The sequence below is a fragment of the Myxine glutinosa genome, chromosome 9 (assembly GCF_964187855.1).
Source record: "Myxine glutinosa chromosome 9, kmMyxGlut1.1, whole genome shotgun sequence".
Classification (NCBI taxonomy): domain Eukaryota; kingdom Metazoa; phylum Chordata; class Myxini; order Myxiniformes; family Myxinidae; genus Myxine; species Myxine glutinosa.
In genome coordinates, this window is record NC_136269.1 from 89,699,752 (window position 1) to 89,713,710 (window position 13,959).

Genomic DNA, 13,959 nt, shown 5'->3' on the forward strand with positions numbered 1-13,959 from the left:
GTTCAAGAGAACTGGCCATGGCTATACAACAACAACAACAACAACAACAACAACAACAGTACTTGAACACTGCAGCACATTAATATCCACCCCGACGTTAGCATCCAAAAACACATGAGGAGTTATGTCATCCGTGAGTTATCTCCGGCACCCTGCCTTGAGCAAATTGGACCTTCGAAAAGTTTTCACCTTAGAAAAGTTAGACCATGGTATGCAGTAAAATTATGTTTGTGAGCATTATCGTAACTCAGCACAACTGTAATTAATCTGTAATTGGTTTATTGTATTGCAATGATGCGGTAATACATTTGTGCAATGTAACTTCCGGTGGTTAATGTAATTCCTTATAACAGGACGTTAAACATATAAGCAAAATAAGTCCAAATAATTTAGCCACCCAAAGCAAACCATCATGGCAATTGCTTGGAGTTAATTATATAATACTTGCAAACACACTTGGAGCTTCAAAAGCTCTAACATAGACTCACCGCTATGGAATACCTGCAATTTTCTTTTTCTGAAAACTCAGTTAAGGAGTGGCCAGGCCCACTGTTTTTCATCACCTGAACACCAGGGAACTGCGACAGCATCACTCCTCATCTTTGATCATGTAAATTGATATAAATGCCGATTGATAATCCCAAGATCTGTTCTCGGATACCGGGCCAGGGAACGCAGCAAAAGCCACGTGCTCTGTTGACGGAGAACCCTCCCAGGAGTGTCCAACCTAGTTACGCGGCTGCTCGTTGAACTCCTTGCAAATGTTTGTGACGATTTGTGACACGACCGCGCTCACGGCACCAAATTCATTGGCAAAGAACACATGCTCCTTTTCTGGCTTGGAGGCGATGGCCATGAGTTCTTCATGAGCCGCCCAAGCAATCCCGACAGCGTAACCAATGACACCTGGTGGGAAGAAGGCAAGCGTCAGGTGTTTGTGTATAGGTTGTACATGCACTGTTAATGTATGGTCTCATTTCCGAGATAGTTTAACATATTGCTCAGAATGTCAATGCATTTCATTTGGGATCGTTTGGAGGATCATGGCACAATCAACAACTGGAATGGGCGACGAGGGTTTGATCCTCGATGGGTTTGATCGATGGGTTTTGGGTTTGATCGATCGATGGGTTTGATCCCATGAAGGCCCAGGTTTGATCACTCACTCACATAGATGTCATCTTGTCCCACAGTCAACCATTGCTATCGTTTCCTCAAGACTACAACGCCACCTGTACTCGTTAGTGATAGATACAGAGAGTCAATATGAAGCAGTGTGAAGTTCAAAAGGTAGGCCTATTCCGTTCAACAAATTCTTCAGGTCTTTTGGATTCTAGAACAGGACTGGACACAATTTACAACTTGTCTGGGAACCGTTTGATATCCCTGAACTTTATGACTGTTGGTGAAATACACTTTTAGAGCCCGAGGTGATGAACAACATCACATGATGTATAATAGTGATCTCATAACAGTGAATATTAGTGGCAGCAGAAACAGCAGATCGATTTAAATTTGAGGTATCAAGGAGCAGTGTGGATAGGGGAGGTACATATGGATATTGGCAGGATTGTACAAGCTTGATTGCCTAATTGGCAGGATTTTTTTTTTTATTTTTTATTTTTGTTGTATACAAGATCGAGGCTCGTGAAAGAGCTAACATTAATCACACAAAAAGACAAACCGACACACAAAACACAAAAAAACAAGGGGAGCGGCAGACAAGATGGGGAGAGAGGGGGAAGGACACAAACACAACATTTGAGAGCAGGGACATCGGGAGGACTTGGGGGGAGGTGGGAGAGGAATAAAACATATGAACACCGCAAGGACCCTGGGGTGAATTACCGGGGGTAGAAAAGATCAAGGTTTTCGATGGGGGAAGATAAGAGATGGTGGTGAACAGCTGTTTTAAAGACCTGGAGGGAGGAGTGGGATTGAAGGGAGTGGGGGAGTTTGTTCCAGAGGCGGGAGAAAAGGGGAATGAAAGAGTGAAGGTGAGCAGAGAGCCTAGACTTTGGCAGTTTAACCATAAGAGGGTTGCAGGCAGATCTTGTGCGACCTGAAGGAATATTGGGGGGACAGAGCACAGAGAGCCGGGGGAGCAAGGCCGGAGAGGAGTCGGTAGAAGACAGAAAGACCACCAACCTGCCTGCGGTGAGTGAGTGAAAGGCCCTCGGAGTTGACTACATCGCAGGAGATTCCAATGATTCTGAAAGCTTTGGCCTCAACAGCGTGAAGCCGAGCAAGGTGTGAGGCAGGAGCACCAGCCCAGAGGGGGGAACAGTATTCCATTGAGCTGCGGATGAAAGCCTTGTATGTGGTGAGGAGCTCAGGTGTGCCAAGGAAGGACTTCGCACGACGGAGGATGCCCAATCGGCGACTGGCTTTGGAGGCCAGCTTGGAAATGTGGTTTTCCCAAGAAAGATCATGGCAGATAGTGAGACCAAAAAGCTTGAGCGATAGAACTTCTTGGAGAGGATTGTTGAGAAAGTAGATGGGAGGGTGGTCCAGTCGGTCCTTTCGGAGAGACATCGTAAGAGTGTGAGATTTGTCAGGATTGAAAGACATGTTCCACTTGTTTGACCAGTCTGTGATTTTGTCCAGGTCTGCAGAGAGTGAGGAGGCTGCAGACTGCCGATCTGAGGGATGAGGAATGGAGCGGCAGATAGTGGAGTCATCAGCAAAGAGATAGAGAGGATTTTCCAGACAGTCGGAGAGGTCATTGATGAAGACCAGAAATAGTACAGGGCCCAGAACACTGCCTTGGGGAACTCCAGCCAGAACAGGAAGGGAAGATGAGAGAAATCCATTCAGGGCCACACGTTGCCTACGACCAGAGAGGAAATCCGCAAGCCATGAGTGGAGATTTCCCTGAATACCAGAGGAGGTGAGTTTGGTGAGCAGAGCTGGGTGCCAGACCGTATCGAAGGCACGTGATATGTCAAGTGAGACAGCTCTGATTTCCTGTTTGGCATTGAGGACCTCCATCCATTGTTGAGACAGCAGAAGCAACATGTCCAGAGTAGAATGACCTGGTCTGAATCCAAATTGATGATCAGAGATCAAGCCATTGGAGAAGAGGAAGGATTTGATATCTGAAGCAATGATGGATTCCATGACTTTGCTGATAATTGGGAGCAGGCTGATTGGTCTGTAGTTGCAAGGATCTGTTTTTGCACCTTTTTTGTGTAAAGCGGTAATGTTTGCTGATTTCCAAGATGCTGGCAGATGACCTTGAGCAAAAGAGAGGGTGAAAAGAACAGAGAGAGGGTGAGATAGAGTGGCAGAGCAGGATTTTAGGACCCGAGGGCTGATGCCATCTGGTCCAGTTGCAGAATCAGAGTCGAGGTTTGATAAAAACTCCTCCACCTTGTCAGGAGAGAAGGACACAGAGTCCAGGAGCAGTTGGGTTCGACTGGGAAAGGTGGGAACAGAGAGAGATGGGTTTGGGACACAAGATTTTGAGGCAAACACAGAGTTGAGGCATTCGGCTTTGTCACGTGCGGTGTCAACTGTGTAGCCATTTGAGGTAAGGGAGGGGATGGAGGGGGAACAAACACCAGAAACGGATTTGACCAGACGCCACCAGGATTTGGAGAAAGGAGACAGGTTTGAGAGGGGGCCTAATGGCCTCTTGGGCCTAATGGCCTCTTCTTGCATTGAGGTTTCCTGTATTTCTTTGAAAATTGAGTTTCATGTAACAATGTACAAGTAGTGGACAAAAAATGGAAACACCTGGGCAAATGAGGGACCTCAATCAACGGCCTTCCACACACCCCCACTCTCCTCCGCCACCCACTCCCCCTGTAGACCCTCCCCTCCCCCCACTCCACTCCACTCTACATCACACACAATCCTACACCGCTCTCCTTCCACTGCTTCCCCCCTCCTCTATCCCTTCTTTTCTTCTTCTTCTTCTCCCTCTTCTTCTTGTCTCCACTCACACATCACTCATGATGTTTCACTCTGAGCAATAGGTCAAACATGCTGCACACACCTCTGTCCAATCGGTGTTCCCAATTCCCATGTCATCAATGATTATGTCATTTGCAGAAGTCTCCTTTTACCAACCCCACCTGATTTCCACTACCAACGAATGGTAAGGTCCGAAACGTCAGCTTCTCTTCTCTCCACTGTGGATCAATAGCCATTTAAGGTATTTTATTTCCTATTTGTTTTAAACCAATTGGAGCAGAAGAAGAGCAGGAGATATTTGCAGGAAAGTTAGTCACCACTGAGTCCAGAAAGGAGGAGTTGCCATTTGGATAAATTTGGGTGTGAAAGTTCACAGATCGAGTCAGTCCCATGGAGTCACAGAAGTCCTTTGCTGAAGTGCCATGGCTGATGAGAGAGGTACCAACACCCAGCCAAGTTGCATTGAGGCAATTGCGATCACCACATTTCAAGAAGAGAGGCACTGAATGGATCACGACATGACAGAATAAACGGATCACGATGCAGCAGAATAAAAGGAACAATAGGGAGAGACAGAGAGACAGAGAGAGAGACAGAGAGAGACAGAGACAGAGACAGAGAGAGAGAGACAGAGAGAGAGACAGAGACAGAGAGAGAGAGAGAGCGACAGAGACACAGAGAGAGAGACAGACAGACACACAGAGAGAGAGACAGACAGGCACACAGAGAGAGAGAGAGAGAGACAGAGAGAGACAGACAGAGAGACAGAGAGAGGGAGAGAGAGAGAGAGAGAGAGAGACAGACAGAGAGAGAGAGAGAGACAGACCGAGAGAGAGAGAGAGAGAGAGAGAGACAGCGACAGCGACAGAGACACAGAGAGAGAGACAGAGAGACAGACAGAGAGACAGACAGAGAGAGAGAGCGAACACACAAATAGCAGGGTTGCAGATAAAACTGAGGGAGACTTGGACAAAATAACAAGTGTGGGGATGAATGAGGATTTGAGGTAGATGCATTCATGGGGTTGACCAGAAGGATACAGAATCAAACTCTCAGGAAGAAAAAACTAGTAATTTTGAAGGAGGTGGACTTGGGGATGGAGCAGGTGTGGTGGAGAGGGTGGGGGAGTAGGAGAGAGAGGGGGTTTAACGGGAGTATAAAAGATCATGGTTTTGGATGGGGGAATGGAGGTGAAGATGGTGGTAAACAGCTGTCTTGAAGACCTGGGGGGATGAATGAGATTGAAGAGAATTTTGACCCATGAGACGGAATTCAGCACATTCCGCAGGGTGTATACCCGTGATCTATAGACCGTAAATCCTTAGCTTCCATGAATCCTTTATAAATTCAAGTCATGACTGGAAATTATAATCTTGAAACTTGTGAGAGAAAAAGTCCCTCGGGTGATGTTTTTACTTGGACGTTATTACATCATGGGGTGCTTACTGCAACATGACATGTAACTGCAACATGACATGTAACTGATCAGCTGTAACCATAATTCCACCAGAGATGAAAACGTTTTGGAAATGGAATATCGGAGATATTAATAATGGGGAAAGTCTGTCGTGCTGTGTCTCTCAATCAATTGGCCCTCATTACCAATCAAATCTGAATCTGAATCGGTTGTTGTCGAGTCAACAAAAACTTCAAATCCACAAACAATGATTGGTTCATTACAGTTTCAGTGATTCGTAATTGCTGATAATATTGTCAAATTAGCAATAACATTGGTTTGCGTTTTGGTATTTGCCGTTTAAGTAAACACATCAACTCATGGTGAAGGTAGTTACCCCACGCACGAGAAGCGAAAATCGGGGTTAAGCAATTGGTTCATCTCTGTCCGTCTTTCTGTCTGTCTATCCACAAACGTCAGTTTATGATCGTGGAACAACCTATTTGAATTGAATGCTATATTTTGAACACTAGCAACGGTACCTGCCCGATGGGCAGAGCTTCAATTGGGAGGACCAAATGAAAAGGCAAAATATCAGAAATTGAAGGCTTTTTTATTTTAAACGATTTGTATAAACATCCGTTAAATCAAATCACACGCAAATCATCAAAATCTAAACAGTATTTGTAGAATTTCAATAAAAGCCACATCACTGTTCATATTGGTAAATATTATTCCATCGTGTTTGGAAAAACTGGAAAATTGTAAAATTGGAAAATTGGAAATTGGAAAATTGGGAAAAAAAATTGGAAAAACAATGTAGCCTATTTTACTCCAGGGGGTCCCAGGATTACCCACCCAAAATTTCGTTGCGATCGGTTCAGCCGTTTTTGCAGTACCTGGGAACAGACGGACGGACAGACAGACGGACAGACATTTGGTGAATTATAGTAAGATGCATCACAAAAATTAATCTGCTGTTTAACAAAACCTTATCTCTGTATACACACATGCACAGAAAGTAGTGAGATAATAAACAAAGTAGTAGAAGTAGATGAGATTTAAAAAAATTTTAAATCACTCCAAACAGGAAAGTTGTTGTTTTTAAGGACGTGATAAAGGACACAAACAACAAGCACGGAGAACTAATGTAATGATGTAGATAGGGTGTTGTAATAGACACTGCATCAATGGTGGTAAAACGGCAATAAACTTCCGGAATCAATTTTTTATATGACCTTTACCATCTTTATTTAATCGAAATTTAATATATACTTGAACACTAGAAATCACAAATCACCTTCTTGTCACTTCCAAGAACCTCCAGTTTTGCAGTACTTGGACATGTTAAATAAGGTGGTGCGTAAGACTGCGTCAATCGTGCTAAACTTCCGGAATTAAAAAAAATTGTTATAAAATAATTTTTATATCATTAAATCAAATTCTAACTTTAAAATCAGTATTTTATTTCAATTGAAGTATATACTTGACCTCTGTGCGGGGTTCACCTTTTTTGTGTGCATCAGCTGACGGGCCACGGACATCGTCATAGGAGCGCCCATCGGTGATCACAATAAGTATCTTGCGTTTGTTGGGCTTTGTTGTGCTGAAGAGATTCCGGACAGCGTAGTTTATCGCAGCTCCCGTAGCTGTCCCACCGTTCCAGTAGTTGACATGTTGGATGGCGTTCAGTACGTCTTCCTTGTTGTTGGACTTGTTGAAGGGGAACTCAACACGCTGCTCATAGGTGTACTGCACCATACTGATGCGGGTTGCCGTATCTGAGATGTCGAAGGAACGGCTGACGTTTGCCACAAACTGCAGAACTGTACGGAAGTTGTTGGATCCCACTGAGCTGGAACCGTCGACCACAAAACTGATGTCGGCCGAGTTCAAGCAGGTCTTGCTGCACAGCAACTTTTCAGCAGTGCAGACGCGTTCCACCAGTGGCCTGACAAACTTGTGCACCTCATTCCAGCTCGGTACAGACAGTGAGAAGTAGCCACTGGTGCGGCAAACCGCCTGTTTCAATAATATTCAAATATCAACTGCAGTCGTTATCGAATACGACATCAAATAATGTTTTTTTCCCCCTTTTTTCAAAACATTTTTCAAAAAACATAGGGGCAATACCCCTGGTGCTCATCTGGTAGAACAAACAGTATACTGCACCGACTAAACCAGTTATTTTAAACTATTACGACTACAATTACAATTACAATTACGACTAAACCAACTATTTTAAACCAATTTCAATAGTTGCTAGAAGACAGGGCCGCATGTAGAATCATAATCATTGTACTTTAAAGTTTAAACAAACAAAGAAATAAATACCTATTTTGGGGGGCAACGCCCCCTTCACCAACCCCATATACCTCCTAAGACCCCAATTTTTCTAATGCCTTGAACAAACATTGGTACATCATGGGTGGTGAAGATTGTGGTCAAGTTTCATCAAAATTGGGTATGTAGTTTCTGAGAAGAAAGCAAATACCTATTTTGGCCCCCGTAGACCCTCAAAGGGGCAGATTTTTTTTTAATGCCGTGAACAAAACTTTGGTACATCACGGGTGGTGAAGGTTGTGGTCAAATTTCATCTAAATTGTGTGTGTAGTTTCAGAAAAGAAAGCAAATACCTATTTTTGGGGGGTGGGGGGGGGGGTCAAACATGGACCCAATTTGACCCTCCGTAGATCCCCTTAGACTTTGATTTTCTTAATGCCATGAACAAACCTCGGTACGTCACGGGTGATGAAGGTTGTGGTGAAGTTTCATCGGAATAGTGTGTGTAGTTTCAGAGGGAAAAGCAAATTCCTATTTTGGGGGGTCAAACCTGGATCCACTTTGACCCTGGTAAGCCCCCTTAGACCCTGATTTTTTTTAAATGCCGTAAACAAACTTTAGTCACAACACAACAAATATCATTTGTGCCAAATTTGGTTACAATCCCTTCAGCGGTTTCGGAGAAGAAGTTTCAAGTGTTTACGGACTGACGGACTGACAACGCACCATCGCATAAGCTCCTTTGAACTTCGTTCCAGGTGAGCTGACAAGTAATTTTTTCATCTACAAGAAACATACATGGACCCATTTATAAAAATAATCATGCCATACTATGCTATACTGTGCAGTTATATTTGCTCCATTACAAAAAGTAGCAAAAAATTCTGAATGCAATTCTCCAAATTCAATGATGAAACATCATTGCTGATGGCAGAAACTGTTCCCAGACAAACGTTGACACACGAGGCACATATTTTACTCACCTGGTTCACGAAATCCGCTTCACTTACAAGCTTCTTCTCCTCTTGGTCAGCTTCCTCAACTGTCACCATGAAGATGTTGATACCGGCCTCACGAGCCAGCCGAGCTGGTTCCTTTACAGCATCACTAGGCCACCCGTCAAGCAACACGACGGCAACATTCGGTGCACGACCCCGGTTCCCACTTTTGGCCAAGAAGAAGGTCTTGTATACATGCTGAAGGCCTTTTCCTGTTAATGGGAGTACACGGTGGTCATTCAGCTGAGGTGTCTTGGGAAATTATAGGTACAGTAAGGTATAGGTATAGCTGACATATACAGTCACGTGAAAAAGTAAGTACACCCCATGTAAAGTTTTGACTTTTTCAACATAGTCCAACATACAGCGATTTGATCTTCATTTCAACAATATTGATAGATAAAGGTGATATAATATAACAAATATCATGAAACATTTACATTTTGTAGTCCATTGTATAATTTAAATAAACATAAATGCAAATTTCGCATGTGGAAAAAGTAAGTACACCCCTACATTTATCACTACTTCAAATACCTAAAATTAGAATCAGGTGCACCAGCTCAGGTGCAAATGATTAGAACATCATTAGAGAGGATCTTGGAGGAACCTGTCTTATTTAAACCTCAGACATTTAGTTTGGTTTGCTCTTTGTTGTTGAAGTGTGCGGCGTCACCATGCCTAGATCAAAAGAGCTCTCTGAGGCATTCAGAAAGAAGGTTATAGATGCTTACGAGTCTAGGAAGGGATTTAAAAAGATCTCCTAACAATTTGAAATCAATCATTCGACTGTCCGGAAGATCATCTACAAGTGGAGAAGATTCCAAACAACTGCCAACTTGTTCAGGCCAGGCCGCCCCAGCAAGTTCAGCCCGAGAACAGACCGCAAGACGCTGAAAGAAGTCTCTAAGAACCCCAGAATGTCATCACGGGACCTACAGGTAGCTCTTGCCACTGTTGATGTCAAAGTGCACGAGTCTACCATTAGAAAGAGGCTGCACAAATTTGATCCACATGGGAGGTGTGACAGGAGGAAACCTTTGCTGTCCAGAAAGAACATCAGGGCAAGACGAGAGTTTGCCAATGAACACCGAGGCAAAGACCAGCACTTCTGGAACAATGTGCTCTGGACAGATGAGTCAAAGGTAGAGCTATTTGGCCACAGTACCAGAAGACATGTTTGGCGAAAACCAAAGACAGCATTTGACCACAAGAACCTGATACCAACTGTAAAGCATGGTGGTGGAAATATTATGGTTTGGGGCAGCTTTGCTGCATCAGGGCCTGGGCAGCTCACCATCATAGAATCCACAATGAATTCTTCATTGTACCAGAGGGTGCTTGATGATAATGTGAGGCCATCTGTCGGAAAGTTGAAGCTCACCCGAAGGTGGACCTTGCAACATGACAATGACCTTAAACATACCAGTAAATCCACCAAGGAATGGCTGAAAAGAAAGAAATGGAGGGGTTCTGGAAAGGCCAATTCAAAGCCCGGATCTAAATCCCATCGAGTTGTTGTGGGGGGATTTGAAACGAGCTGTGCATGCAGGAAACCCCTCAAACATTGCACAGCTGAAAGAATTCTGCATGGAGGAGTGGGCAAAAATTTCTCCCAGTCGATGTCAGAGACTGGTAGACAGTTATAAGAAACGCCCACTTGGTTGTTTCTGCCAAAGGGGGCAATACCACCTATTAGAGCAAAGGGTGTACTTACTTTTTCCACATGTGAAATTTGCATTTATGTTTATTTAAATTATACAATGGACTACAAAATGCAAATGTTTCATGATATTTGTTATATTATATCACCTTTATCTATCAATATTGTTGAAATGAAGAACAAATAGCTGTATGTTGAAATATGTTGAAAAAGTCAAAACTTTACAAGGGGTGTACTTACTTTTTCACGTGACTGTATATATATATATATACAGAGTTACAAGTGTATGGAAAGCCTCACTGCGTTGCCCTGATGAAGCCCCAACAAGGGCGAAACCAGGTCGGTAACTGTGAGTTTTGCATGCACTTGTGACAGTATCTGTATTTATAATCCGTAATGACGCACTGCTAGATGGTTCCTCTGGAACTTTGCAGGCAAGGCGGACGTGCATGGCGATGACGTCATGTTGTCCGCTCATTAGGTTGGAGAACCAGATTACAGATACCATTATTAGTAACTCCCAACCGCAACCAGGTCGACTCCATATGATGAGTGGATACCAGAGATAACGTCACCGCGTGGCAGGCGGTGCTTATCGCTCCCAGCAAGGTGCAGCAGCAGCTGTATGGGACACCTTGCTGGCGGTTCTCCACTGATGATATGAAGGTCGCATAGTGACTGATATAAAAACCGAAAGGGTCACAGAGTTACAAGTGTATGGAAAGCCTCACTGCGTTGCCCTGATGAAGCCCCAACAAGGGCGAAACCAGGTCGGTAACTGTGAGTTTTGCATGCACTTGTGACAGTATCTGTATTTATAATCCGTAATGACGCACTGCTAGATGGTTCCTCTGGAACTTTGCAGGCAAGGCGGACGTGCATGGCGATGACGTCATGTTGTCCGCTCATTAGGTTGGAGAACCAGATTACAGATACCATTATATATATATATATATATACACAGACTTGGCATTTAATATGGATTTCTTTTTTTTCTTGACTTCGATTTACTCTCTGAACTCAGTATATCAATCTGGTGAGTTTCTTTTCCCCTTCGGTGATGTCTTTGTTGAAAGAACCATGTCACTGATTGTCTTTCGCAGCAAGAAGTCAATAACCGGATTATATCACAGGTGGCGTGACAAAATGTAAGGACAGGTACATTTGACGATTGGCTTCACAATCGGGTATATAAGGGTTGTTGCGTTCTGTATTAGTGGAAAACAACTGCTGCGCATCTACAAAAGTTATTGCCGCTTCCTCTGGTGATGGTCCGTCAACTTGACAATGCTGTTTGTCATGGAGTGGTGGCTTTACGAAATTCTGGCATGAAACAGCATGCTATTGCTCGGCAGTATGGCATCACTCAAGGTCAGGTGTCAAAGATCCTGAAACGAAATGCTCAGAGGGGTGTCCCTTCTCAAATACCGAGGCCAGGACGTCCACACAGAACCACAAGGAGAGATGATCGCCAGCTGCACCTGTTAGTCTGCAATGGCCGTACCAAGTCAGCTAATCGGCTTAGGGCTGAGTGGCAGCAACTGACAAATGTGCCTGTATCCAGAAGGCTAGTCAACCAACGACTGGTTCAAGCAGGCTATCGTGCCAGGCGTCCCCTGAGAAAGCCACGCCTGACCAGACAACACAGCCAGCACCGATTTCAGTGGGCCAGAGAGCACCGTCAATGGCAGCCAGGACACTGGAATCATGTGACCTGCAGTGACGAGTCTAGGTTTCTGGTCTATCGTCAAGATGGCCACGTCCGAGTGCGCAGACAAGTGCATGAAGCCCACAACAAAGATTGTATAGTGCCAAGAGTCCAGGCTGGAGGTGGTGGGGTGACCGTTTGGGCTGCTTTTCATGCACGGGGCAAAACTGACCTGGTTGTTCTGAATGGAAACCTGAACCAGTTCAAGTACAGGGTCATTCTGGAAGAAACATTGCTTCCATTTGCTCGTGCAGCCTTTCGAGGAAACTTTGTCTTCCAAGATGACAATGCACGGCCTCATCGTGCTCGCATGATCTAACACTTTCTTGCTGACCGTGGTGTAGAGCATATGGAGTGGCCTGCCATGTCCCCGGATATGAATCCGATAGAGAACTTGTGGACAGAATTAACGCGTCAAATCGACAACTTGGACCAGCAGCCCACCTCTGTGCGTGAATTGCAGCAGACTATTGTCACTGCATGGCAAGCGATTCCTGTCCAAACCTTGGCAAATCTCATGAACAGCATGCCTCGATGTGTACATGCTCTCATGAATGCTCGTGGGGGTTACACGAAGTACTGAACTGTAATTTTACTGTCCGTAATCCCAGTCATAATTTAGCTTTTGTTTTTGTTGAAAAAAAATTTGGCTAATGTGCAAAATAAAGAGATACTTCTGGAAAACGTACAGAAGTTTAACACAGTACCGTCCGTGAATTGAGTTCGATATCAGTTTACATCACTTTCAAGGATCAATTTATTTGCTTCGAAATGTCAAATGTGGTTTTTGTTTCTTTTAAAGGTCACATTAACAAAATCTAGAATAATTTCAACATAATTCCAATGAACTTTTGGTTCTAAGTCATCTTGAAAAGTAAGTTCACCCCCACAAAAAAAAGATTCCATATTAAATGCCAAGTCTGTATATATATATATATATATATATATATATATATATATATATATATATATATATATATATATATATACATACAGTGCTTTCAGAAAGTATTCAGACCCCTTCACTTTTTCCCATTTTGTTATGTTGCAGCCTTATGCTGAAATCGTTTAAATTCATTTTTTCCCTCATCAATCTACACTCAATACCCCATAATGACAAAGATAAAACAGGATTTTAGAAAGTTTTGCAAATTTATTAAAAAGAAAAAACTGGAATATCACATTGACATAAGTATTCAGACCCTTAACTCAGTACTTAGTTGAAACACCTTTGGCAGCGATTACAGCCTCGAGTCTTCTTGGGTATGACGCAACAAGCTTTGCACACCTGGATTTGGGGATTTTCTGCCATTCTTCTCTGCAGATCCTCTCAAGCTCTGTCAGGTTGGATTGGGACCGTCGGTGGACATCCATTTTCAGGTCTCTCCAGAGATGTTCCATTGGGTTCAAGTCAGGGCTCTGGCTGGGCCACTCAAGGACCTTCACAGAGTTGTCCCTAAGCTACTCCTGCGTTGTCTTGGCTGTGTGCTTCGGGTCATTGTCCTGTTGGAAGGTGAACTTTCGGCCCAGTCTGAGGTCCTGAGCGCTCTGTTTCAGGTTTTCATTAAGGATATCTCTGTAGTTTGCTCCGTTCATTATTCCATTAACCCTGAGCAGTCCCCCAGTCCCTGCTGCTGAAAAACACCCCCACAGCATGATTCTGCCACCACCATGCTTCACCGTTGGGATGGTATTGGGCAGGTGATGAGCGGTGCCTGGTTTCCTGCAGACATGACGTTTAGAATTGAGGCCAAGTAGTTCAATCTTGGTTTCATCAGACCACAAAATCTTGTTTCTCACAGTCTGAGAGTCCTTTTGGTGCTTTTTTGCAAACTCCAAGCGGGCTTTCATGTGTATTTCACTGAGGAGAGGCTTCCCTCTGGCCACTCTGCCATAAAGCCCAGATCGGTGGAGTGTTGCAGTGATGGTTGTCCTTCTGGAAGTTTCTCCCATCTCCACACAGGATCTCTGGAGCTCAGCCAGAGTGACCATC

The 13,959-nt window shown here is 44.0% G+C and overlaps 1 protein-coding gene across 8 annotated transcripts in view; it reads right to left on the reverse strand.

Annotated features, from left to right (window-relative positions):
- Nucleotides 1–262: 262 nt before the first annotated feature.
- VIT (vitrin) overlaps nt 263–13,959 on the reverse strand; it is a 50,646-nt gene continuing 36,949 nt past the window's right edge. For 6 of the 8 annotated variants that reach the window (XM_078784514.1, XM_068128853.2, XM_068128851.2 and 3 more), the window contains 3 exons: nt 8,581–8,807; nt 6,823–7,336; nt 263–906 (listed from right to left, as the gene is read on the reverse strand). In XM_078784514.1, the coding sequence (XP_078640640.1) occupies nt 728–906; nt 6,823–7,336; nt 8,581–8,807 (920 nt within the window). In that variant the 3' untranslated portion in view covers nt 263–727. Of the gene's footprint in view, nt 907–6,172; nt 6,214–6,822; nt 7,337–8,580; nt 8,808–13,959 lie in introns of all 8 variants that reach the window. The other 2 variants (XM_078784513.1, XM_068128852.2) reach the window with 1 other exon arrangement.